Source organism: Pteropus medius, unplaced genomic scaffold (assembly GCF_902729225.1).
Source record: "Pteropus medius unplaced genomic scaffold, Ma_sr-lr_union100, whole genome shotgun sequence".
Classification (NCBI taxonomy): domain Eukaryota; kingdom Metazoa; phylum Chordata; class Mammalia; order Chiroptera; family Pteropodidae; genus Pteropus; species Pteropus medius.
Window position 1 is genome coordinate 484151 of NW_024340849.1, and position 27195 is coordinate 511345.

The 27195-nt window shown below is 59.1% G+C and overlaps 1 protein-coding gene across 6 annotated transcripts in view; it reads right to left on the reverse strand.

Annotated features, from left to right (window-relative positions):
• The window catches only part of ATP9B (ATPase phospholipid transporting 9B), a 157254-nt gene that overhangs the window by 2145 nt on the left and 127914 nt on the right, over positions 1-27195 (reverse strand). For 5 of the 6 annotated variants that reach the window (XM_039839358.1, XM_039839349.1, XM_039839342.1 and 2 more), the window contains 13 exons: positions 25488-25649; positions 24711-24803; positions 21579-21662; positions 21138-21308; positions 18638-18736; positions 16890-16979; positions 16497-16641; positions 16289-16353; positions 15502-15657; positions 15360-15424; positions 10961-11069; positions 4896-4953; positions 3980-4183 (listed from right to left, as the gene is read on the reverse strand). In XM_039839358.1, coding sequence (XP_039695292.1) covers positions 3980-4183; positions 4896-4953; positions 10961-11069; positions 15360-15424; positions 15502-15657; positions 16289-16353; positions 16497-16641; positions 16890-16979; positions 18638-18736; positions 21138-21308; positions 21579-21662; positions 24711-24803; positions 25488-25649 — 1501 coding nt within the window. Of the gene's footprint in view, positions 1-3979; positions 4184-4243; positions 4762-4895; positions 4954-10960; positions 11070-15359; positions 15425-15501; positions 15658-16288; positions 16354-16496; positions 16642-16889; positions 16980-18637; positions 18737-21137; positions 21309-21578; positions 21663-24710; positions 24804-25487; positions 25650-27195 lie in introns of those variants that run through there. The other variant, XM_039839378.1, reaches the window with a different exon arrangement.

A 27195-nucleotide genomic window follows, 5' to 3' on the forward strand; every position in this document is an offset into this window, starting at 1 on the left:
GTCGAACCCCAGCGGGGGCCTCGTCCCTGTGGGAAAGCCGCAGCAAATGCTCCGTGAGCCAAGACTTAGTGGAAAACAGGGCGGGGGGCGGGGGGCACTGCCCTCACTGGTCTGCCTTGACAACACCGTTCTGTTTTTATGACTTATGAGCCCCTAAGAAGCTGCCCGACGACACCTGGCCCACGCCTGTCTGGGAGGAAAGAGGGGCCGCCACGAGACAGGGTGGGCCGAGGGAGGCAGCAGGCTCAGGTGTCACCACACACCTGCTTGAGACCGATGGAAACGCTGCACGAACCCCACACTCCCTCGGACGTGGGTCCGAAAAGGTCCAGAGGGATTGCGCCTCAGAGGCAAACCTCTCGCGTCTGCCGCGCTTCAGAAGCCGCGAGCAGCTTTGTCCACACGCTCACACACGTCTAATTCAATGTCCAAATAGATTACTGCCGACCTCCACGTCGGCCCTTCGATGACAGTGACCTGACGTCCTGTCTACAGATGCGGAAACAGGATCAGGCGGGGCCCACACGGTCTGGGTTCATCGCGTCCCTTCCTAATTCGGTCCAGTCCGCCTCGCGTCTGCCGAGCTCAGCGACGGACCAGATGCGCCACCCGCACGTGGTCGCCCCACGTCCGTATTTCGCTTCGTGTTCAGCATGCGCCGCTCCCGGGAGCAGTTGAGGGCCAAGACCACGGAGCCGCGTGTCCCATGCCGAGCGCGTTAACTTGTGTTCATGCAGGCGCACACTGCGCTCACGCTTAAAACGAAAGTAATAAAGTAACAGGCGTTCTGACTAGAGAATAGTTCTTTCTAGGTGCTACAGCTATTATTTTTGGCGAATGTTTAACACAGAAACGTTAACTTTTCATATTTTCCCCATCTGCGTGGCCATTGAGAAAACACTTGGATGCGAGTCCCCCAGCCTTGGGGTTCGTAATGGAATCCCTTTTACTTCTCCGCCATTTGTTAAAGTTACGAAAAGAGAACCAGCTTCATACGTTCCCATGTTCATTTTGTAATTCACGACTCTGGGGTGGAGAACAGAGACACTTTCGCAGTAGAGTGGCTGCATGTGACTGTCACCTGTCACCAGAAACAGCTCCGTGGCACACGGCTCCACTCCGCTCAGCAGAAACAGAGGGGCTCCTTATCCCCTGGTCCCTGGTCACAATGCTCGGTCGCGGGCCAGACGCAGACCACTTTGAGGGGGCAGCGCTCTTGGCCTGGCTGAACTTCCTGGCCCTGCCAACTGGTCCCGTGACAGCGCTCGGAGGTTGCCTGCGTCTCCGAGGCCAGCCGTCCGTGTGCGTCACCTACGTGGTTCCTCCTCATTGAGGTCCGAGCGGCCTGAACCGTCCCACCTTCGCCACGAAAGGGCCTGCTACAGGCGGCACCTGCTTCCTAAAGGCAGCGTCCAGGCGTCTCCCTGATGTCCTTGAGACAAGAGCTGACACGTCCAGGGTGTGGCACAAACCTGCCCCCGCCACCAGTGGTGCAGGCTCTTCGTCAGAGCTTCACGGCCCAGGGATCCGCGGGCACACCGCTGCCTCGGTGTGCAGACCCAGACGTCTACGAGCTGTCCCGCCACACGGCATGACCAACGCGTGTGCCCCAGAGCCAGTGCCCGACTGTCCTGTTTGTCCAGGAAGTGTCACTGTCCCGCAGGTGCTAACAGGCCAACGAGGGGCTCCAGGAGTGAAGCAGCTGAGGAGGGGCCTCCACCACCCTGAGCCTGGGGAGCCTCTGGGAGGTGCACCCAGCCTTCCTTCGGAGCCCAGGCCCTGGCGTCACTGCACCTCGCCCAGGGCGGGGCAGGACGAGGGGCCCAGACAGAAGCCCTTTCCCTGCGGCTGCCGCCGCCCCGCGTCAGCCCGCGCCTCTCCCCGGCCCAGCCCGCGCCTTCTCGGGCCCGCCTGTGACGTCGCCTGGCATGTCTCTTGTGCCCGTCTGCAGGCTAGACACCCAAGCTCTGGCATGAGGCGCCGGCTGGTGGCCTCCAGGAGTCTTCGTGCATGTGGGAGCCGTGCTCGCCCACCCTGCGTGGGGCAGGTTTCGCCCCTGGAAGCTCTGGGGTCTTCTCTTTATCCCCAAGGCGCCTGGACATTTCAGCGACGCCGCGTCCCGGCGCGGATCCTCACGCACGCGCCGCCGGCCGTGTGCGGGGCCTCTCCGTGCTGGTCCCGCCGTGCCCGCTGCTGTCCCTCCGCAGCTCCCACTGGTCGCAGGGCCGGCGCTCCGGCGAACCTGCTGCCGCCGCCTCCCATCCACGCGCTGGGGGGGCTCCCGGCGCGCCCGTACCGCCCGGTCCCCCCCACCTCCGGCCGTCAGGCCGTCAGCCTCTGCAGAGGGGCGGAGCGCGCCCCTCTGGCCCCCCAAAGCGCTGTCTCTCCCGGTTCATCGTGTCTTCTCCTCGCTGCTGCTCCTCAGTGTCCGCTGACCCAGGGAGCTGCTCGGCGGGGGCCGCCCCGGGCGTTCTGGACAGTGGGGTGGTGACGCGGGCACCCTGCTCTGGAGCCGTGCCTCGCCCAGCTCGCAGCCTCCCACGTGGCTGGCGTGGGGATGGTGCCCGCGTGCTCCACGAGCTTTGGGGGGTCCGTGCCCAGCGTCCACCCCGGTGCCCTCTAAAGGGGTCCGTGACTCACTGACGGAGGCGGGTGGCAGGTTTAAGTCGCGGGGCACTTGGTGTGGGCACCGGCTCAGTCAGACTCTGAGGCCACGGTGGACGCAGGACCATCGGCAGATCAGTCACCGGGAAGTCGCTGTCTCCACACAGAACCACTGGCCTCACGTGGTGGCCCCGACGTGGTCACGGCCGTCGTGGCTGCTGATGGTCCACCGGGGAAATGAGGCAGTCCTGCCTTTTCTGAAAACCTTTTGGAAAATTCCGTCTTGGACCATCCTCAGGCAGCCGCTGTGCCATGTCCCATGTGTCCTGCGCTCAGGACGCTGAGGACAGACGTCAATCCCCTCCATCTCCTCCGACCACTCTCCTTCCCTTTTCTCTGCCCCAACTTTAAAAATCTTGAAAAAGAGACTCCGCAGCCCTCAGCACCAGCCATCCGTGTGGGGTGACAGGGAGTAACTGGGATGGCCTCACATTCCTGGGCTCTGGCAGACAGGCCTGGACTTGGGGGGCGCAGTGACCCTCAGGCTTGAGAGTGGGCGGGGCGGATCTGAGCTGCGGCTGCTGTCGGGGAGGCAGGGGGCCTGGGCGGGGGACGTGCCAGCGCCCACCGGCTTCCTCCTGCAGCTCGTGCCTGTGACGCGGGTCCTTCCGGGGAGTCTGGAGTGTGCGGAAGAAGCGTAAGCAGGTCACCTGGGAGCACAGAGGTGAAGGAGACCCTGACCTGCCGTCCCCTCAGTCTGCCGAGCACGGTGACCAGAGGAGTCTCAGGACAGCTGCTGCCCCTCATCGAGGGTCACGGTCACTGTCAGCTTCCCTCCAGCACCGCAGGCAGGAAACTGCTTCCCCAAGGCCACCCGGCTGGTGGCGGAGCCAGGAGAGGTGGAGTGGGGCGGGGCAGGCTGCGTGTGTCCAGAGCACAGAGCACTGGTGACCCCACGCCACGGTGCCCGTGAGTCTGATTCACTTCAGGTGCTGGCGGCTGGGTGGCTAAAGGGGCTGAGGCCATCGGCATGGTGGCAGGTGGCCTCTCACGAGGGGACGGGCAGACGTGTGCCACCCCAGGAAGTGCTTCTCCTCAGAGCTTCAGCCGCCGTGACTACAGAGGACGAACCTCACGCCCTGTGGGGAGGGGTCCCCACCAGCACAGACTCGGTGTCTTTTTAAAAGCCAAGAGAGCGAGAATCTTAATTTTATAAATTATTACAAGGAGTTTAATCTTTATCCCCAAATCGGCTTGTGTTTGAAGCTTTCTGATGTGGGTTTTGCTGTGATCTGCAATTTAAGACAATGTATAAAGAAGTAATAACAAAAAATGTTTAAAAATCAATAATAGACAATTATCCAAAGCCACTTACCAAAATACTCATTGAGAAAAGCGAGCGAGGCCACGTAGCAGCCCAGGCTGAGGAACTCGGCCAGGACCATGAGCCAGTGCCACGTCCTGATGGTCAGAGCCACCATCAGCAGCTCGGTGAGGATCAGGGCCGTGAACGAGATGGCTACCACGTGGACAAATTCAGACTCGAAAAGCACCAGGGCCCCGTACATGAGGATGCCGCCTGCAAAACAGCGAGGGTGAGGACAGTGTGGCTTTTTACGTGACAACTTTTTCTGTTTGGACTGGAAATTAAACACTATGGAAGCCAGCTAGGAGGAAGAGGTCATGGAAATAGCTGATGGATGCTGGGCCCGTCACGGACAGGGTCACGTACACACCCACGCCAAGGTTAATGACTTAAACGCTGGATTAAGAACAAAATTAGACGTGGCGCTAGGTCGGGCAGAAACACCATGCAGAGGCTTACACACTTGTTACTACTGGGAGCAGAGGCCGGGCCTCCGTGTCCATCTGTCATGTCATGCGTGATGTACCGGGCCGTTTGTCAGCTACATTTTGGACAATCTCTCGTTTGTCTGCAATGACCTCTGACCACATAGCTCAGATTCTCAGAGCCTTGCCATCACTCCGGGAAAGAAAGTCATCGTGTGGGCACATGACACAGTACATGCTTGTTAAGGTTTTTCTGGCTTAACATTTAATTTAAAATGGGTCAGTTTTTAGGTGACATTCATCGGTTTAAAAAAATACCAACCCACCTGGCTTGCGAAGAGGTCTGAAGACCCGCTGCTGGGACACCCGTTTACGAGACAAACAGGAGCGGTCGCTAACTGCCGATGTGACAGCGAGCGCTCGGGAACGGGCTGGGAGGCGAGCCAGCACCGCGGGCTGCAGACGGGAGACCCCGCGCACAGGAGTACTGGGCCGCTTACCTTGGTACACGCTGATCAAAACCCAGACGAGGAAGGTCTTGAAGGACAAGGATCTGCCCTGGGGACAGCGGAGAGCTTCGTTAGCAGCCGTGTTTCAAGCGCCTCGGCCAGCGACTCCCAAAGACCCCAGGTCCCCGAGCCCAGCCACTGACGCAACCGCTGTCCTGCCTGTGTGCCCCACGGGGCACACGCACAGAAAACAGGTGTGCGGTTCTCTTCTGGTTTGACCTTTGCTGACCTTTATGCCACAATATGTCCCTTGGCTTCCTAGGGACCCCGGAGTCTGTCAACAAACACTTGATTGCACTAGCGGATGAAGACTTTCTTTGTGGTAAAAATAACTTCCCTTTCCTTCTTTATTTCTGGGGAATAAATATTCCTGTGTTTACTCTCTAGTTTCTTCAGATGAAACAGGGCGGTCTACTGCGGCAAGGCCAGAGTTTATCACCCCTCGGCCCTCTCCCAAGGACGTCACGTGAACCAGTCCAACACAGACAGACAGACAGTTTTCCGTGCGGTGACCTTCACTCTTAAACCTAGCCGGGTTATCAGGGATGCCGGGGGCCGGCGCTGACCACGCTCCCGGACATCCACACTGAGGAGGACTAGTCCTCAGGAGGCCACGCTGACTGTCAGTGGCAAGTGGTGGTGGGTACAGGCGACGTGCGTCAGATGAGGTCGAGCGAACGCAGGGCGTCAGGACCAAGCCCCGGTGAGACCGGCCGAGCGTCTTGTCGTGCAGAATGTTTGCTTGTCCCCACGTTGGCATCTGTTTCTCACAGTGTGGCACCTTGGTGACAAAGAGCAGACGTATCTCCCCTTACAGACGAAGAAGCACGAGAAGTCTGGCGATTTCCTCAAGTTCACCGCCGGCTACGGCTGCTGGCGGGGTGGGGGGGTGACCAGAGCTGGAAGCTCTGCCTGAGGCGCAGCTCCCACGGGGCTTCTCAGAGTGACTGCAGACGGGGGGCTCGGAGTGGACGCCACAGGGAACGTGACACGAGGGACGCGTCACACCATACCCCGAGAAGAGTCTAGGTGTGGGTCCCGTCTGCCTAGAGCCCACTGACACCCGTCCAGGACAAGCACGGCCGCCTCGGCGCCTCGACCAGCTGGTGTCAGTCTGTGGAAATATTGCCTGAGCCTGAGCCTGAGCCTCACTGCACGTAAGTGCGACAGTGAGAGTCACACGCATCACAGTCTGTTAAAGGGCGATGTTGGTTTTTAAAAGGCAGAGAATGTAAACGTTTTTGTATTTTACACAGGTCTGTTTAGTACCTGTGTCGCATGTGCATGCCTCACTGGGTACACGAGTGGGTGCTGGTTGGGTCGTTAGTCATAAAACTCATTTGTAATTAAGTACGTGGCTAATGTTATTTAAATATTTTAACAGAAAATTTAACTTTAATTTTCTGATGTAAAAGAGATTGACTTCGTCGCCACGTTTGCTGACATCTACCTGACATCACGCCTGTGACACGACTATCCCATTATAAAGTGAAGACAAACCGGAGCGTTGGTGCCATTTCCGTGTGAGGAGCTGCAAATTGTCAAGCACTGTGTGCTGACGACAGCATGTCACGCGTGCTCCAGGTCGAAGGTTTTGGGCACAAACTATCAATAAAACGGGTAGCTGGAAAAAAACTGGAAATGCAGGCACGAACCACTTGCCCTGGGCGTGATGACCGTGGACGGTCCCACGCTTCGGCTCTAAGACAAACGAGACCTCCGCCGGGAGGCCCAGCCGCTGTCCCGGGGCCACACGCCCGGAGGGAGGATGCGCACGGGGCGCTTCCACAGAGCACTGCGTGGGTGAGGCGTGCTGGCCTCGGTCTTGGGGTGCGGTCCAGCACTGCTGCTGCTCGCTCTGGTCCAGTCTGGTCCTTGGGAGTGCGTTCGGGGTGACGCCTGTGCCGTCTGGACGTGTGGCCCTCGATACGGGCTGGCGTGAGCACGTCCCCGCTTCTGGCACGTGGGCAGCTCCCAGGCGACGGGCCGGCTGCACTTCCTTCTGCCGCTGTCCCCACCCTGCACGGCCGTGCCCGCACCTCCAGGCCAAACCTCCACCTCCCACAGGGAGACCCTGGCGCCGGGCAGCCACGCGTCACCTGGTTCGGCCCTCGCCCACTACGGTTCTTCCGAGTTCACCAGCTGCCGTCCAGGGCGGCTATGGGCTCCTTCCGTCTCCAGCCTCACCACAGACTCGGGGTCAGATGCTTCTTCCCAAAGTGGCTTAGGATGGCTCCTGCCCTCCCCGGCCCTCTCCCAGCCCAGAGTGGCTGTGATTCATCTTTCGTGTGGTCAGATCTGTCACAGTCTGTGTTCCATCCATGCTGGGCACACTGGTCTGACAATGTAGTCACGTGGCCACTGTGGTGCCAGACCCGCAGTTCCTTTCCCCACAGCCGCCTCCCGCTGCAGGCCCTGGGCAACCGCTGAGCTGCTCTCCATCTCAGAGTGTCAGGTGAATGGGGGTCACGGACGCGTCTGAGTCTGGCTTCTGCGTGGCGATGTGCGGCTCAGACTCGTCCGTGCTGAGCTGCCGGTTTTCCTCCTCATGCTGGAGTGTCCCTCCACGTGGCTGCATGGCCACTGGTTGGTCCCAGTTTGGGCAACCATGACAACGGTGTCACAGACCTGTGTACACATTCTGTGTGAACACAGGTCTTCTCGGGGGCAGACGCCTGGGGCCAGGACTGCTGAGTCAGAAGCAAAGGGCATGTCTGACTTCGCAAAACCACCAAACTGCCCCCGAGGGCTGTGCGCCACTCTGGGGGCCCCTGCTGTCCCCGCCATCACTGTCTGGTGACGCTGGCGTCTCAGATGTTTGCCACTCTCAACTGTGGTCGTGGCGGTGCAAGGCTTTCATCTTCGGTTCCCCGATGACGGTGACGTGAGCATTCTCACGTGCTCGCTGGACAGCCATCGTCACCAGCGTGGCATCTGTCCAGGTCTTCCGTCCATTTAGAAACCTGGGGTGTTTTCGAGTTTTGAGGGTTCTCTGTCTTTTCTGGGTACAAGTCCTTCATCAGAAGTGTGACTTCCACACATTTTCTACCAGCCTGAAGTTTGTCTTCACACTGTCTCGACAGTGCCAGTCACAGGACATAAGTTTCTAATTATGACCAAGTCCTGTTTATCATTTTTTCCCTCTATGAATCATGCTTCTGACCCAGTATCTAAACTCTGCGCAGCCCAGGGCCGTGCACGCTTCCTTCTGGACGGCCTGTGGCTGTGCGAGGTCACGACCCCTCGCGGGGGTTTCTGTGGCAGGCGTGTGGCGTGGCTGGGCGTCCATCTTTGCCTGTGCGTGACCCGCTGTGGGAGCGCTGTCTGCCAGCGAGGCGATCCTCCCTGCACTGGACTTCCTGCCGTCTGCGGAGACCAGCTGGGGTGCCTGGCCTCGTCCTCGGCCTTCGAGCCCAGCCCGCTGGCCTCTGTGTCACCCCCGCCGCCCCTCACGCTGCCTCGACCACTGTCTCGCGGGAAGCCTTCCGACTTCATGCTTCTTTCTCAAAATGGGTTTTGGATTCCACCCCTGTGACTTCCCATATGGATTCTGGAATCGGCTGATTGAGACCATCAATACTGAGTCTTCCAACCACATTTGTTCACACCTTGTGGAAATTTCATCAGTGTTCTTTATCAGCATATGCGTCCTACACATCTTGTTAGGGTGATGCCAAAGTATTTCACTTTTTTATGACATCAGGACGTTTTCAAACGTTTTCCAGACGTCGACCGTTCGCTGCTGGCGCACAGACTGAAGAGACTAAAGACGCTTTCCCTCGGGCCTGTACCCTTACTAAACCTGGGGGCTTTCTACGCAGACAACTGTGGCATCGGCAGAGACGTTTTATTTCTTGCTTCTTCATTTCTCCATCTTTAATTCCATTTTCTTGCCTTGTTACTATTACATAAGGACACAAACACACGTGTTAAATGCCAAGACCACTCGCTTTGAGAACCTTCACCGGGAAATAAAACACAGTGAAGCGGCCCTAACCGTGTGCTGGGCATGTTATACTCGATGCCTTGACCACTGACACAACTATAACCCGCTCTGTTGTCAGCTGTCACCACGGTGTGGGACTACGGACCGGACATCCTGCTCCCAGCTCCCAGCCCGGGACGTGGCGGTGCCACATGGCTGGCCCGGCCGTTGGCTGACTCTGCGGGGCCAGCGCGCCACGGCTGCCCAAACGTCTCACTCGTCCTGGGACTGGGCTGAGGCTCAGGAGGCTTTTTACGGGAGGCCACGGGCCACTCGGGGCACAGTCATCTGCAGGGCTAGGAGAGGGGTGAGGGCACGTGTTTCCTGTCTCACTGGCAGCACCCAGAAAAATCAAGTGACTGCGTATGAGTAAAGTTGAATAATTCAAAGCAGAATGTGACCTTTAAAAGAGGAACACCAAAACATTGTTATCACAGACACACCATTTCCTGTGAGGGGTGAGGACTACAGCTCCGGAGAGAGGAAGGGGACACCCCTTGGCTTAACTGGTGCAGTCACTTGCCGAATACCGGCCGCCTCGTGGGACAGTCAGGCAGACTGTGATGCCTGGACCGGTCCCACACAGGTAGACACTGCTTACAAAAGGCACAGACGCGGGACTCGTCCAAAGCACAGGACCTTCCTGTTGGCCGGGGATGTATGTCCTGCGCCCCCGGTGACCTCTAGAGGGACTTCGCAACGGCGCTGTGACCCTTGGCTCCTGCTCAGAGCTTACAGGCGCATCAGTCACGGGAAGCGCTTGTGGTCCCACCTGCCTGTCTCACACTGCTGTCCGCCGCCGTTAACGTTCTGAGTGCGTGCTCCTCTTCCCGGCTCAGCGCAGGCTGCCGAGGCCGGGGGCTGCCATCACGGCTGGACGCCGCCCACGTGGCTGTCCAGTTCCCGGGGAGGGGTGCCACGTGCCGTGTTCAGGCCGACTAGGCCAAGTGTCTGGAAGCGACACGGAGCTTCGACACGTCTCAAGCACCGAGCAGAAAAAGCAGCTCCGCTGCTGCCAAGTTGAGTGGTTGAGCACTTAGTGCCACTCTATTCTCAAAGAATTTGAAGCGTGTCCGATTCTTAAAGAAATATATACCATAAAGACAAAAGGAGACTTAAGATCTGAAAGAAAAGGAGCCTGAGAAAATAAGCGAGTGAGCGCTTGTCAAAAAAACGGACTGCCCTGAGTATAGGCTGTTCAAACGCCTGAACTGTGGGCTGTCCTAACGGATGGACAGAGCTGAGCGTGGCTGCCGACCCCCCACTCAAATGTGTCGGCTGGTGGCACAGCCTCCACCTGGAGATGCAACAGCTGGCTGCTCAGCGTGGGCGCTGGTGACCCTGAACCTTCTCGCTACTGGGGGCTCTGGCCCCCAGCGAGAGATGCTGCTGGGCAGCCCTGACCCCCCAAAACAGTGAGTGTGTCCGTTGCCTCGCTCCAGTAACTGGCACAGATGGTCCCACTGGCAAGAATTCCCCGCCCTGGACACCTGGCAGCGTCACCTGGGGACCGGCAGTGACCTTACCTCAGCGTAGACACACCTGCCTAGGTTTTCAGCTCAGCTGGCTTAGAATTCTCATGTGAAAGCTCACGTCTCTTACTCTGTGAGGCGACATTTACGTAAGCTTTTCTGGAGTCTTGGAATTAAGAAAACACAATTTACTAAAATTACAGTTATTCGCTGTAGCGCTTGGACCGTCGACCCTATTCTACGTTATTGAATGGTAGCGATTTCACCGTTTCGGGGTGTTAAACCCAAAAGTTTCCTCTACTCGTAACAGTCCCAGCGGCCTCTTCACGGCGGTCGTCGTGCTCCATCCCGTTTCACCCTCTGCTGTGTCAAACTAGCTTTGGTTTGGCCCTGACTGTAAGAGTAACACGGGCATCCTGTGTTTGCTTTCCAGGGGATTTACGCCTTAATCTCACTCAAGGACAGTGTCAGAAAACCCCCAGGAGGATGAAAACGTCTGTGAGGGCACAGCCAGGATTTAAACCTGCTCAGAGGCCGCCCCCCACCACACCCCCCACGAACGCCCGTCGTGGGTTTGCCAGACGCGGCCGGCGCCACACCTTGGTGAGGTCCTTGTACAGCTCCGGGTACAGCATGGCCACCTCCGGCTTCACGTCCTGGTCCAGCACCAGCGAGAACACGGGGAACATGGTGTAGACCGTCGCGTACCTGTGGGTAAGTGGGAGGTGGCCGGGTCAGCACGCGGAGGGCTCAGGGCCACAGCGCACACTCAGCCCGACAGACACGAGCGGTCGCCGAGCACGGTCCTTCTGGTACGCAGCACTTAGCCCAGGTGTGCGCACAGGCGGAGGCGCCAGCTGGTCACACGCCAGAGACCGCCACAGATGCGGCGAAACAGGCAGAACCTGCCCCCTCGCCCGGAGCCCCTGCCAGGGTGGGACCCCCCAGCCCCTCCTGTGCCCACTCCCCTCCCAGCCCCACCCCCGGCCCCCACTCCTGTCCTCCAATTTGCAATCGCCGTCACCTCCCAGGCATCTCTCTGGGTCACACGGCGGGCAGCCGTGGGGTGGCGGTTTTGCCCGGCCTGTACCACCCACCCCGCTGACTGCTCAGCTGCAATGGCTGGTGTCTGTGGCCCCGCCCTTCGCCGAATCACCCAGGTCACTCCCGGTCCAGCTATGATGTGAACAGCCATGACCGTTCACTGCATGGCTTTGTTTGTTTTTTGTAAAAACAGTTTTTCATTTATTTCGGGCAGGAGCACCAACGGGGGGCGTAAGCCCAAGGCCGAGACTGCTGGTCACATGGCAGGGGCGGCTTCGCGCCCCACACCGGCCACGACGCGCCGCCAGCCGTGCGTGACAGGCCCGCTTCTCCAGAGTCTCGCCGCGATCGACTCCGTCACCGCCCCTTCGGCCATCACCTCGCCCCGCGTGCGGCCGCGTGGGCCCCGTCCTCCGGGGACTTGGCGAGCTCTGGCGCACTCCCTTCCCTCCCGGGACGGTCCCCACCTGCAGCCGGGCGTGCCGGTCCCTCTGGCCCGTTTTCTGAGGACACTTCTGCTGTCACTGGGGCTGTCCTTCCCTAGGAGCAAAGCGTCTTCTCTGTCGCTGTTCGTGAGGGATTCACCTTTCGTTTTCCCAAGTTTGGCTACGATGGGCCTTGGTGTTTCTTGGTATTTCTTTGAATTCGTCCTGGCTGGAGTTTGCTTACGGTCTTGAATCTGCACGTTTATGTCTTTTGTGAAGCGTGTTCAGCCATTACTTCTGCGAGTCCGTTTCCGGCCCTGCCGTCTCTGCTCCTCCCGGGACTCCGAGGACTGCCCGGCACGGCCCCGAGGCGCTGGTTCTTGGCCCCGCGCCCCCGCGGATGTGTGCGGAGCGTTTTCACCGGCCTGCCTTCCCGTCCGCGGCAGCCTCCCTCACCTCCGGCCTGCGTGGGGCCCGCCCAGGACACTCTGTGTTCAGATTATTACGTTTTTCGTTCGCAAACCTTCCACTTGGCTCTGCTTCCTGTTTTCCAGTTCTCTGCTCAGATGTTTCACTTTTCGCCTGAGTGTGCTCGCAACCGCCCATCGGAGCATTTCCCGCGGCCACTCTGCAGCTCTCAGATGACGTGACGCCCCTGGCATCTCGGGGTGGGCGTCTGTCTCTTCTTCACTTGCTCTGAAGTCCCCCTGGTCTGTGGTGTGGCAGGGGATCTTCCACTGACACCAAACACCTGGGTCCCGTGCGGGACCCTGGATCCGACCTGCTCTGGTAGGGAGGTGGGCGCTGCCCCTCACTAGGGGGCGGGGGGCACTGGCCCGCACGCAGCCTCACGGATGCCATGGGAGGCGCTGGGAGCCCGCAGCTTCGTGGGGGGACGTGTCGGCTCCCACTTCCCAGGGAGGTGGGGCAGCGCACCAGGACAGCGTGTCTGAAAGTCTCTGTCCTGCTAGGGGGCCCCCCTCTGTGCCATTGTCATTTCTGACTGCGACCTCGTTGGCCCCCAGCGTGGGACACGCAGGCAGAGGAGCCGGGAGCTCAGCCGTGTGCCATGCCGGGGGCCCCGAGGTCCCACCTGGACGTTTAGAAAGTGACTTCCCTGGGCGAGAACTTCCAGGCTGGGGAACTCATCCAGCGGCAGAGCAGCAGCAAAGGGCCTAACGACACGACTCTCCCCGACAGGTGTGACGGGAACACCGCGGGCCGAATCCTGCCCTAGCGCTGGGGTCCTTGGCCACCGGTGCGGGTGGCTCTGTGGGTGGTGGTGGGCGTGCCCTGCTGGAGGAGAGGCTGGTCTGTCCCATGGGGCTGGCCTCCGCGAGCTGCGTCCAGAACCCAAGCTCACTTCTCCACGAGGCTGGACACACGCAGCTTTGCGACCCTCCAGACCCTCAGCTGCTGTCAGTCCCCTTGGGACAACGCCGCCCTGGGGAGGTCAGGGGCCGAGAGGGCCACACAGTTCTGGCGCAGCTCGTCCCTGGGCTCTGCTGCTCCCCGGGTCCACCAGGTCCCACGCACGGCGCCATCAGCCACCACGCAATGCGTGACTCGCTAGGTCACAGGAACTCTCGTCTGGAGTCTCTGCTTGTGAAGCACATCCGTGAGAACACTTGTTCTTACTCTGCCAGAAATGTCTTTAGCTTCCTGGCCTTTTTTAAGAAACCATCCAACGCCCTCTTGCTGAGTTGGCTCTGCTGAGGCCTGGTTTCCACAGTGCAGCCTGGTGACTCCTGACAGCACCTACAGCTGTCACCCTGGCCACATGGAGGCCCCCGCCCACCAGCCCCGCCGGCCGGACAGTTGCTAGGTCGTCCAGGGTGGATCTGCTGCCCTCAGGCACACGGGCCACACGCGAGCCCCTGGGCCTGGCTGCTTTGCAGGGCACGGGGCCCTGGGGACCCACCCGCAGCCTGTGTCCGCAGCTCTGTCCTATGCCGCCGTGCGGTGGTGCTCGCCCCCATTCTCCTGCCCGAAGGCACGCGGACATCTGGACGGGCCCGTCTGCTCTTCGTGGGGGAAGCCAGAAAGCTCTGCGGGCTGGTCCTCCGTGGGGACGGGCGGACATGGAGGCCGCTGGGCCCCGTGCATGGCGGGCTGGGTCTTATGAGACGGTCAGACCGTCCTCTGCGGTGGTGTCGCCGTCTGCAGCCCCACTGGAACGTGGGAGACGCCAGGCGCGCCCCGTCCGGCCGACACGCGGCACAGCCCGTCTTCCTGACCTGCTCCCTGCAGGGCTGTATCACTGTGGGCAACACTAGCACTCCCTTCTCTCATGACACGTGTTCAGATCTTTACCATCGTAAAAACAACCGAGCTGTTCAGAGACCGTTAAACATTCCTGATACAAACCTTTTGTCCTACGTGTGTTCAGAATGCAGCTCCTCCTAGTCTGCCTTTTTACTTGACTTCTCTCGTCTTCAGAGAGAAGAAGAGTTTTAATTTTTATGGAGTCCACTTTGTCTTTGTTGGTGCAGGCATTTTGTGCTAGGGAAATCTTTGCCTCTCTGAAGTTTCGAGGGTTTTCAGCCAGTAATTCTGGGAGTTTGGGGGCTGTTTCCCCTTGGGCGCTGGCCTCTACTGCCTGCTGTCCGGTCGGAAAACAGTTCTCTCCCGTGTCGGACCTGCTCTCTGGCAGGTCACCCCGGGCTGTCCAGCCCACATGTTCGTGCCCAGCTCTGCAAGGCCTCCCTGTGATGGCCCCTGGGGAGGACACAGGCTGCCGCGGCCACACCCTGGCCAGGACGCTGCATGAGGCCTGAGGGCTGAGGCGGGCCGGCTCAGCCATGGTGACCGAGTCCTTCCCCGGGGCGATGCGAAGATCCTTCAACTTGCAAAAAAGTGCCGTGAGAGTACGCGGTGCTGTGACAGTGTCTCCAAGGGCGCTTCGCCACGGACACCTTCTGGGGGGAGGGCACAGCACCCCCAGGTTGGCTCAGGTTTTGCTGGATGAAAATAGCACGTTGTTTCCTGCCCAAGACTTTGCACTTGTTTGCGGGGGATGGCAAAACTGAGTTTATCATTTATTTTTGAAGAAGCTTAACTTACGAGCACCCGCCTCATTCCTACCACATTCAGGGCACCGATGCTTAAGAGAATTCTAGATGCCTCGCTGAAGTGATGATATGCAGAGAAACTTTAAATAAAAGCCAACGTGAAAGAAGCTTTAAAAAGAACTGGTGCTCGCGCTGACGCGGGCTCCTCTGCAGGAAGATCGGGTCGGGCAGCTTTGCCGACTCGGGCTACTATTATCTAAGGAGTAATCGCTGCTTAAATCACCGCCCCGCCTCGGATGCCACGGGAACACTTCCCAACACGCCTCCCCACAGAAACCATGGCTTCGCCGGGAAAACAAATTCTAACGAGACACGTGATGACACGATCACCAGAGGGACAAGCGGACGGGTGTCTCCCGGCTCGCCGAGCGGAGCCCCGGCTCCCGGTGGCAGCCCCGCCGCTCTGAACGCGGACGTGAGGAGTCGCCAAGCACCCGCGGGCCCGACGGCCGACTTACCCCACCATGAGGAAGCCCTGGTACAGCGGGACGGACGCGAAGTAGAAGACGGAGGAGAACACGGCCTGCGGGGGGGAAGGCCGCGCGGTCGGTCAGCGGTCCCCGGGGCGCCCGGCCCCGCCCGCCGTGCCCCGTCCCGCACCTGCATGGTGGAGATGAGGAGGCCACGGTGCATGACGAACTGGCCCAGCGCCGCCGACCTCTTGTAGCTGCGCCGCCCGTGCACCATGAGCAGCCGGCCGACGTGCGCGAACTGCGTGATGGAGAAGTCTGCCGCCAGCGACGCCGCCTTCCCCTCCTGCGGGCGAGGGCGCGGGCAGTGTGCACGTGGGGACCGCGGCCGGCCACCCGGAGGCTGTGACCCTGCCTGCCCGACTCGGAGGGGGTGGGTGACGGACGCGGGCCGCAGCCACGCAGAGGCAGGAGGGCCACGCGGGCCACGCGCCCACCCACCTGCCACCCCACAGCCGCCGAGGCCCCGGGGAGGGAAGCGCGGACGCGGCCAGAGCCGGCGCCAGGCGCCAGGAGCACAGCAGCCGGGGGACAACCAAGACCGGGAGCAGGTTCTGTCCCAGGTTTTCCTGGGCGAGGTTTTGGGTGAGCACAGAGGACAGACCTCAGCCCACAGCTCACCACTGGACAGGGACACGGACGGCAAATATGGCCCGGGTGCCCGGTGAGGGAGAGAAGCTGCCACTCCCGTGAGCAGCTGCAGGGTGTGGCGATGTCTGTCTATGGGGAGGGCCCGCAGGTCCCGCGGAGGACAGCGAGGGCCCCGGAGGGCTCGGCGCGGACCTGCTTTGCCGTCTCTCACTTGGTCAAGGTGCTGGCAGAGTGCCTGGCCAGCCTTGCCCCTCCGCCCGTGCCCTGGCGGGCCCAGAGCAGGCGCGTAGGCGTGTGCTGACGAGCGTGGCGGAGGACACACGCACCTTCCCTTCGATGCCGATCCCGCAGTCGGCGGCCTGGATCATGCTCACGTCGTTGCCTCCGTCACCTGGGGTGGACAGACACTGCGATGGGAAGAGCCGGCCCGGTCCCGTCTCTCTCCTAACAGAGGAGCAGGGGTGGACCGTCCCGGACACGGCTGAGGTCAGCCTGCTGTCCCGGTCGGACCGGGACCACGGGGCGCGGCCTCACCGATGGCGCAGGTGCGCTTGTGCGTGTGCGTCTGCAGCAGCTTCACGATGCGGGCCTTCTGCGTGGGCGAGCAGCGGCAGCACACCACGGCGGGGCACTGGCAAGCCAGCTCCATGAGCTCGTGCTCGTAGTACCGCAGACAGACCTGCAACGTGGGCCGCGTCACGCCGACTGCAGCCGTGGCGGCCTGGACCGCCACGCGCAGCCGGAGCGACGCCAGGGCAGCCCAGCGGCCTCTCTAACGTGTGGGGCCAGTAAGTGACACCGTGACACTGCATGACATCCCTCAGGCGGTCCCCGCACAGCAGGGCTGCACCTAGCTCTGCCGAGACAGCAACAACTTAAACAGCAGCAGAGAGTTGCAGAAGCAGCCTGAGGGCGTAATGGCCTCACCTCCAGGGAGTCCCCCGAGAGGACCAGTGCACAGTCCTGCTTCCTGCGAAAGGCATTCAGCTCCAGGTGGGCCTCTCCTCGACTGCTCACCTGGGAGATGGGGAGAAAGCCCCACGTCAAGACGCTTTTCCAGAACCCGAGGCACTTTGTGCAGGAGGCCCCGTTAGGATCGGCTCCTCCCGGGGCCCCTGCAGCGCTGGAACAAACTCGTCAGCACTGATGTTCTCTCCACGACGCTCCCGGTGAAGGGCGGGGACAGCGTGCCACCGCAACCCCGTGTGGCCAGCGGAGGACGCGGCCTGTCAGAGGCAGCAGACTGGCCCTGCGCTCATACCTCCCGTGCCCTCCCTCCCCACCTCCCCACCTCCTGTGAGACCAAGACAACCATTCACTGACAGTCCCGCTGTTTCCACGAGTGACAGCGTGGTGGGGACACCAGGTCACAGTTACGTTTCCCTGCAGCCAGCGCCAGCGCCCAGGAGAGGGTTCCGCAGGCCACACCGCAGAGGCGCAGGCGATCTCAATCAGAGCTTTACGGAAAGATGCCTCTTTCCATAATGCGTGCTTTTATAAAATGGCTTCTGTTGCCTCTGCCACAGGTTTCAACTTATTTTGTTAGTGTGAGTGACCAGAATACGTGAAGGATTAAATGATTTAAAAGAATAAAATCAAATCTTGATCTTGAAATATCATTAATTTTGGAGTGAAAACATTTCAGAAACCAACACACTAGTTTTTTACATTCTTTCTGTGGAGGTTTTATGGAGCATAAAAGAAATGATGTATTACAGGACTGAAATAAATTAAAAGTCTCATGCGGTCCAAATTAATCTGGCTCATCTTTAAGTAGGTAGGTTTTATTATGGAAATTTTAATTTGTGGTGCTGTAACACTGAAAAGTCAACAAAAATTGATCTGAAGTTTTATCAGAATCATTAATAATTTAATTGCAAATAGTAGTCTGCAGGGCCTAATTTGCGATTCTGATGCTTTGAAATAAACTACATTTACATGTAAATTATATTCAAATAACTATTTCTGTAGGTGCAAGTGCTTCATTTAGAACAGACACAGACATGCAATGTCTGCTCATCCACCATCAATCAGGACCCAAGAAACTTTTATTTTTTGTTTGAACTACATTTAGTCATAACTAATGTGTACAGTAAACACATAAATTTTGATCATTTCTATTAATTTTCTTTGAACTAAGGAAGAGCATTTGATGCGAAAAGGTGGTAGGTTAAAAACATATTCTTACTTTGTATTTAGAGTTTGTTTCAAAAAAGCAGCTTCTGGACCACACATGATGTGTATAACTAATAGAGAAATGTAATTTTTCTCAATATGCACTTTCATAAATTGAATAGAAAAAGAATGCAGTGTGTCTATTTTATGAGATCATATGAGGTCGGGCGTGTTCAGGGTGCTATGGCTGCAGACAGCATGTCTATTTTAAAAGACATTTATTTGTATAAATCATTCTAACAATATAACAGAAAAATACTTTTGAATTTAGACCTTGTTTCACTATCAAAAAACAGCTTTTTGATTACATTTAATGCATGTAACTAATGGAAATCTATTTTTAACACGTTGTTATAAAGAGTCAGGAAATTATAATATTCCTCTTTTAAAACAGATATTCAGTAATTAATAAGTAACTGCATATATGTCCTCATGAAACCCAGAGATTTCATTGTGAGATCAGACATTTAGAATCTCAAGTGCGTGAGACATGCACGTACCGGTCTGAAGATGTGGGTGTCCTGCGTTCTGGACACCAAGTGTGAACTCTTGGCGATGCAGGTCGCTGTCTCGAGTTTATCGCCCGTCAGCATCCATATCTAGGGGACAATTTGAATGCGTGAACTTCAACACCATTACACTTTCAGCTCTTAAGAGCGTCTCTCCTTGAACAGATGTCTACAGGCCCGTGTTTACAGCATCACTGTTCACATGATCCAAAACGTGGAAGCACCGAGTGTCCAGCGACGGATGGATGGGCAAGCAACATGTGGCACAGGCGACATACAACAGGGATGAAGCGTGAGGACACCATGCTCCGTGAAATAAGCCCGTCGCAAAAGGGCGAATGCTGTGTGAGTCCACTCAGAGGAGGTCCCTAGAGTCGTCACGTTCATAGGGACAGAAAGTAGACGGGTAGGTGCCGGGGGCTGGGAGCTTTGTTTGATGGGGACGGAGTCCTGGAGATGGCGGCGGGGACGGCAGAGTGAGCTGTGGACAGGACAGTTCAGAGGATCGGTTTTCCATCACGTACATTTGACCGCAATACAGAAGTCTGCCAACTTGCTTAGCTCAAACGCGTGAGAGCCAAGTGATGTTTAGACTCAGAGCTGGGAAATGGGGCAGACGAATGGCTGGGGTTTGGGAACCGCACAGCTGCGGCTGACGGGGACAACTGTGCACGTCAAGAGGCAGTGCTCACGCAGCGTGCGTGCTCCCCCAGTGCCCAGGGCGCCACGCGGCCGTCGGCTCCGGTGACGGGGAGAGTCCTCCCACCTCGTCAGCCTGCTGGGTTTCCAGCTGCATCTAACAAAATGCGCCCCCAACCACCGCTTTTACCTAAGAGCGCACACACACGCGCGTGCTACGTTCTTAAACAGCCCTCGTCTACAGAGAGCAAGCGCGGGGCGTGACACAGAGCAGGGCGCATCGCTGGGCGCAGCAGAGCCCTCCCAGCCCGCGCGCGGTTCCGGAGGGACCCGCTGTGGCCGTCCGGCACCGCCCGTGCGGAGGCCAGTCCCTGGGCAGACGCCCACAGCGCGGGGGCAGCTAGAGAGTCTCGTCAGGAACCCCAGAAAAGCGCTCAGAGCTTAGCAAGGAACTGACATAAATACCCAGACCTTCACACGAGAGACGCTTGTTACTTTGATATGTCACTAATCTAACACGGACGGTTAAGATACAGATCGATTTGAAGTCTACGAAAAATCACAGTAAAATGAGCGGGTCATCTGCTTCAAATGAACCGCCTTTCCTCACCCACACGATCAGGTGTAGACGATCGACACGCTTCAAGTCTGAAGTGCGCCTGTAGCTCTGAGCTCCCTCCTGACAGCGTCCTGCAAGGCTGAGCTGCCGCCAGGCTGTCAGCGGGTTGGCCCAGACCCCAGGAGCCAGCATGGCGCACCCCATGCAGGCCCCATGCGTCCGCGAACCTGCTGCCCGTTCCCGACTGAAGTCAGGCGCACTTGGCCTCTGCTGCTCTCCACTCCGCCTCTGCCCAGCTGTCCACACGTCTGTCTGCTAAAAGCAGCCGCACTCTTATCGTTCTCACAAATGGAAGCCCCAAACCTTGGGCGGCACTGAAATGCATTTTCTCACCCATTTTGTCCCTGAACTGCCTCAGAAGGTGAGGAAGTGGTGTCTGAAAAGCTAAGACTTCAGCCAGGAAGTGCCGATTTCCCCTGCGCTGATGAGGACACGTCAGAGGCAAGGAGGGCTGGACAGACGCCCAGCAGAGCCCAAGCACTGAGCCAGTGGTCACGGGGGACAGCCCAACAAACAAAACGGACGAGGAGAGCAGGCTGGGAGCAGCCTGCTGGACACTTGGTCTTGTCCAACAGAAAGCTCTGGGTCGCAGTGGGCAGGCTTGCCACTGGGTCTCCCTGCTCTCCCAAGCCGGTCAGGAAGTCCCCGGGGATGGTGCGGGGCTGTGGGCAGGCAGAGGTTGCGGGGTTGCGGGTACGTGAAGGAAGGACAGAGCTGGGTGGGGGTGGGGGTGGGGGGTGGCAGCCCTGGGGAAATGCATGCAGATGTGGAGGGACATGCGCGCCTTCCAGAGGGGCACAGGCTGCACTGTCCCCCAGGCCTCCTTGCCGGGAACACGTGGGCAAGAGGCCCAGCGAGGCTGCAGCCACAAAGCCCTCACACCCCTTGCCAGACGTCACAGAGCATGCGCCAGGGAAGCAGCCGGGTGCGTCACTTGGCTCTGCTATCACCAAGCCGTGTGTCACCCAGTTCTGCCATCACTGGGCTGTGTGTCACCTGGCTCTGCAGTCACTGGGCTATGAGTCACCCGGCTTTGCCATCACTGGGCTATAGGTCACCCAGCTCTGCAGTCACCCGGCCCCATGTCACCCAGCACCATACCACCGGGCCGTGTGTTATTGGGCCCTGTGTCACTGCACTGTGCCGCCTGGCTCTGCAGTCGCCTGGCCCTGCGTCACCCGGCCCTGCGTCACCCGGCCTGTGCCACCGGGCCGGGCTCTGGCCGCGCTGTACCTTGATGCCCGCGTTCCGCAGCATCTCCAGGGTGGGCCGCACGTCCGCCTGCAGCCGGTCCTCCACGCCCGTCACGCACAGCAGCTGCATCTCCCGCTCCAGGCTCTCCACCACTGCTGCCACCTTGAGTGTCCGGTCGTGCACGCTCAGCTTGGCCTGAGTGTAGCGGCTCTGAGGACAGAGAGACGGCTGTGTACGTGTGTGCGTGTCCCATGTGTGCAAGCACCCCTGGCCTGAGTGTGTCGACGGGACAGATATGCTGCACTGCCACACACTCGCTGCACACGGGGAAGCGTGCAATCTGGAGAGTGACCTCGCGCTCAGTCTGCGGACGCACGTGGGCCTGACGCCACACCACCGTCCACGCGCCCGTGCGGGGAGGGCTCGCTCCCGCGGGCGCCCTCCAAGGGGTGGCGGGCGAGGGTGGGGGTCGCCGCTCACCTCGAAGTCCTGGTACTGCTCCTCCGTGAGCACCCTCTTCGCGACCACGAGCGTGCGCAGCCCTTCGCGGGCCATGTTTCCACACTGGAAAGGGGGGACGAGTCACACGCGGCCCCGGCCCCGGCACCACTCTGTGGGCACGCCCGTGCTCTGCTCACCCACCCGCCGACCCCCGCCCGCGCGCACAGGCCTGAGGGCGGCTGGGGTGGTTCCAGGCCCCTCCCCCGAGACCCGTGTGTGTGCATGTGGGTAGGCATGTTCGTGTGCGCATGCGTGTGTGCAGGTTTGTGCATATGTGTGCAGGTGTGCAGGTGCACTCCACAGAGGCGGCTGGCCCCGCACACCTGGTCTGACCGCACACCCAGCCAGCAGGGTGTCGCTGCTCTTCCTGGCCTAAGGACGAGAAGCGAAGGCACAGCATGGAGTGTGCGTCACGGTGCAGCTCCCAGATGACAAGTCCCCCTCAAATCAGACTTCAAAAATGGTGCCACGAACACTTGCACTACACTAGTCTCAACGCTGACACCAGGCTGTCTTCTGTGATATATGAAGGCCAGATGCTGATGTGGGGGCGGGTTTGGGAAACAGTAAGCTCCCCTGGCTGTGTGGCGGGTGATGGAACATTTCAGAACAACGTATTTTTATGAAAAATGAAATGTGGGTCACGGCGTGATGAACACCCTCCCAACAATCTAGTTTGAAACTACTCTCGTCTAAACAGGCACAGCTCCCCTAAGCCACTGTCGGCCCCCAAAGACCTGCACCGATGCGCCCCACCCCTTTCTCATCCACTTCAAACTGCGTCCAATTCTGACGATGTCCTGAAAGCTCCAAGCGCCCGCATTCTGGCCTGGCGGGGGCACTTGTGGCCACCACAGAGACCGAGGCAGGCACGTCACCTGGGTCGGGGCGCCCCACCTGGCCCACGTTCCCCGCCTGGTCCAGGGTGTGAGGTGGACTCAGGGCTCCAGCGGGCAGTGCCGAGGCGTGCTCTACTGCCAGGACACTGGGGACAGGGGTGGGATCTCGTGAAGGTAATTTCAGCAAATACCAAGGGATGCAGGATTCTGATGACAGCTAGAGAACCACAGGTCCAAAACAGCATCTCCAACGTGCGTTGAAAAGTGCCCGTGGAGCTGATGACGCGATTGCGCACTTAAGCAAACACATCGCAAACAGACAAACGGGCTACTTTTTTAGGGAGAGGCAGTCAAGCGCCCGTGAACTTGGGTGTGCAGTGCTCCCGCTGATGGCCGCCGTGGGCACGGAGGCACGGTGACAGCTCTGCGTGTGGCAGCTCCAGCACACGGATGTCAGTCACGGCCACCGAGGGGACCGTGACTCTGAGTGCCTGACGTCCTGTGCACAAGATGCAAGCGGAAAACCCGCACTGCGTAGGGCAGGAATGCGGGCTCGCCGATGAGCGTCCAGACACAGCTGTCCAGGCTGGCTCCGCCCGGCCAGCCGTCTGCAGGGCCCCGTCACATCCATCACCTCTTGGGGCCACGCTAGCGTTGCCACGTGACGTCTGTGCCCTCTATGTGGGGGATTCGCCTCCTACGTCTGGTGACAACACATGGAATCTGCCAGCACACAGTGAGCACACGCTACCCGGGTGCTCTGGAGTTTTTTCCCGGTGCTCACCGCTATGCACGCAGGCTGCACACAGAGCAGGACGAGCTGCGGGCGAGGCCCCTGCTCGGTCCCACCTCAGTCTCGCTCTGGACAGGGACTCTCGGGGACAGCGGCATGACAATGGCCGTGCGGCTTCATCTCTGCCCTGTCCCCACCAACTCCTCGTTTCACGTGCAGTAGCGCGTCGGGGGGTGAGCAGCCAGTCTGCCTTCAGAGGGAAGAGGCGGCGGTGTCGACGCCTCCGCTGCCCGGGCCCCGGCCCTGCTACGTCTGAGGCAGCCTCGCGTCGCAGGCTTTCTGCGCCGGCCCGCGCGCGCGCGTGAGAGGGGGTGGGTGGTGGTGCTTATTAAGGTTTGAAGAACGCAAGTTTACGGCGAGAATGCGACCAGGGCGGGGGGCGGGGGGCCTGAACGTCCCACCGTGAACTCGCGCTGAGAGCCCGCTGGCCTTTAACAGGCCGACAGGCTCTCAGACTACGACACGCCACAATGAGGACATGGGTGGAGGCCAGAGATGCATGCGCCTGAGGGACAAAGCTGCAGGGCTGAGGACGGAAGTGTGCAAAGGGTCTTAAATGAAGTCGTCTTTGTGAAAGGCAACCCGACATTATCTGTCGCAAGACATTTATTGATGTGACCTCATAAAGCTAAATAAATTAGACGAGTATTTTATAATTAACCGTGCATCATTATGACCAAAAGCAATTCTTATGGCATCCTGCTAGGTCTTTGGGGAATTTAATTTATTCATGCTCCTGATCAATCCCAGTGCCTGAGGAGCTATCGATTTATATTGCCAATACCATCGTGAAGGGGGGGTGGCCCCGTTTGACAGGCCGCCTCCGGGTCTGTGGGGGAGAGGTGTCAGAACCCCAACAGCACACCGGGAAGGCTCCCAAGGGCAGGGCTTTAGTTTTCCTTTGAAATCCAGCTTCTTATTAATACGTAAATATGACGAACGACATAAACTCACAAGGCTAAATACAAGTCATATTTGTTTACAGAAAATTTGTTGAAATACAGTACTGGTTATGTCTATATCTCACTATTTTTAAAGTGAATCCTATGTACATGTTAGAATTAGATTCTAATTAAAATCTTGCAAATAATCTAGGTTACAAAATGAATATCATACTCGAATATAACTAGGGATATATCACTTCGGAATTTTTAATGAGTGATTGGTAACGCTTTCTGTTTGTTTACTAATATAAAGAAAACATTCTTCTTAAAGACCTACTTGTATGTATTTACACGCATGCACACAAAAACCAAAAAGAGTGGCTGTTCATATAGAAAGTAACCGATTCAGAATTCGGCAGACCCCTGTCCTTCCTGCTTACTGACGCCGAGAAGGACGGCCTCACTTCATCAGTGCTGTCCTGGTGTCGGGCTGGCCTGGCATCTCGCCTTACAATGGTGCCCGTGTGCACGAGCTGGGGACGGGACCCCATTTTCCCGTCTGCTCACTAAATCTCACAAAAAGTCCGCGCATTACCTCCTCCTCCAGCCAGTCGTTGTACTGGACGATGGTGGACATGGCAACATCGGCGCCTTTCATGTAGAAGGTGATTTCTGCCGTGGACTCGTCCTGCAACGCAAGGAATGAACAGCACGTTCAGGCCACGCTGCTCCCCGTGAGTGACGCACACGCTGACGGAGGCTGTGGACACACAGCTGCCCTCACAGCGCCCCTGTGGCGAGCTGCTCAACAGCCTGCTCTGTGGGGGGACCACTCCCCCAGACGCTCAGGCCGAGAACCCAGAACACAGCTGCGGATCTGGAGAGGCCGTGCTGCTCTCGAAATAAACGTTGTTGCTGGACGGATGCCTCGCACTGCAGGGTAAATGTTACCTCTCTCCAATTTTCATAGTTTGATGCATTAAGCTTTCTTGTTTAGCCAACTTCTAAGGTACCGTTTGGTATTTGCTGAGAAATTTGGCAGGGGCACACTCTGGCATCACGGTCACAGCGCGGCTATGCAAAACTCTCTGGCATGCCACTGCTGCTGAAAACGAGACAGCTCTACCTGCTTCGAGGATTCAGAAATCACACCTTTTCCTCATTCTGCCCGGAGAGCTATTTAAATCACTACCGCGTCTCGGTGTAACTCACTAGTTTACACTTCATCTTTAGAACAACTGTAACAAGCCTGAAGTGTCTCCGTGAGTGGGGATGGTCCCGGGCAGCTGGCGCGGTGCCCTGCAGCCCCCCGGGGCCCACAGGGAGGCGGGTCCCCTGACGCCGCCGCCTGGGGCCGCCGTGCAGCACGCACCCTGACGACGACGCCCATGCGCTTGCTCTCCGACGTGAAGGGGAACGTCTGCAGGAGGCTGTAGGTCAGGACCTGGCCGCCGGGCGTCCTCAGCTGCATGGAGGTGAGGTCTCTGCTGACCAGCGTCAGGCCCACGCTCTCCGTCCACTGCACCAAGGCCACCTGGGGAAGCAGAGCGAGACGTGAGGCCCCTTGCGTCCGGCCGGGACAGTGAGCCGCAGGCCGGCAGGCAGAAAGCGCGCGGAGACGCGACCACAGGGTGGACTCCCTGTGCCGGGGACGCTCCGTTTCCGTGCTGTCAGGTGTTCGCCACGGAAGGACAGCTCCACAGGTGAGCGGTGAGCAGCACTGCGGAGGCCCTCGGTCTCTGTCTAGGACAGAGACCGTGACTGATGACATTCTGGTTATGAGCTGCCTAGAGCCAGCGCTGACGCACCTGGACGGGCACACGCCCTGCGCTGACCGGGCCCCGATATGCGTCTGCCCAGTGCGGGCTGCCCCTCTGGTTTGAGCCTCCCCACCGAGACCAGGCGAGCCGGGCCAGCCGGCAGGGAGAAGTCCCGCCCTGGGCAGAGAAGGGAAAGGCTGAGTGGGCGACATCCAAGCGGGGAGAGTGAACGGAGTCGACATTTTGACAGGACTCAGGGTTTTTCATTGCTTTTTAGAAATGACTGAAGTAAGGCAAACTACGACGGTCCGAGTGACCGGATCGGGATGACCGGGCGGCGCGAGGGACACCGCAGAGCTGAGCAGGGGAGGGAAGTCCCCATGACGGCGACCACCACAGCCTCAAGCGTTCGCACTGGGAGGGGCCGGCACGGGACGAGGATGGACCAGACGGCGTGGCAAGTGCACGGCAGAGGCTGCGAGGCCGTGGAGCAAGGGCCGGGGCTGGCCGTGGCCGATGGGACCGCCCCGGGCAGCGCGTGTGCCGCCACCTCCTCCCTGCACTGTGCTGCGGCACCGCCACTCCTGGGGGGTGACGGCACGAGCGCCAGTGCAGACGGCTCCGCGGGTGGCGGGGGGAGCCCGCCAGGCCCCTGGCCCGCACGGCGGGGATCTGGGTGCTGTTCGCAGCGTGAGCGACATGTGTCGGCACGTGCTGCTGCCCTGCGCTGCTGGGTCAGTGAGACAGGCGTCCCTGGTTGGGACACCGACGGCGTGTCTGACGCTTGAGTCGCCACGTGCCCTCTGGCTCCCCAGCGTGTCACCAAGACTCAGAAGTGCACGGGCTCCCGGTCGCACCACGGGCCTCCAGCGCTGCCATCTAGAGTGCCAGCAGCACGCTCCGAGTCGCAGCGCTAAGAAGGCACATGGGCATCGAAAGACACGAGAACGCCTCGAGGGGGGCCAGGGACCGTTTTACGTGAGGTCGGGGATGAGCACCCGCCTTTCCTAGAAAGCGTCTATAGGCCGCGAACGACCCCTGGCTCCCACGGTGGGTTGTGACTTGCACAGTGAAAGGTCACCGCCACACTCCGCCCTGCAATTTGTGTCTTTCTGTGAGCAGCCGGGACTCACGTGCTCTGTGTGGGGACGCGCATCTGTTTATCATCCAGTTTTCCCTGCTTAGTACCCCCCTAAGGCTACTGAAGCGGTCGTGTGGGATTTCCCCTTCAGTCTGTCAACTGGCGGGCCATGCCGACTGACCTATAGCGGCTGGGCCGACCGTGCGCCCCTGGGAGCAGCGCCCGCGGCCCGCCGGCTC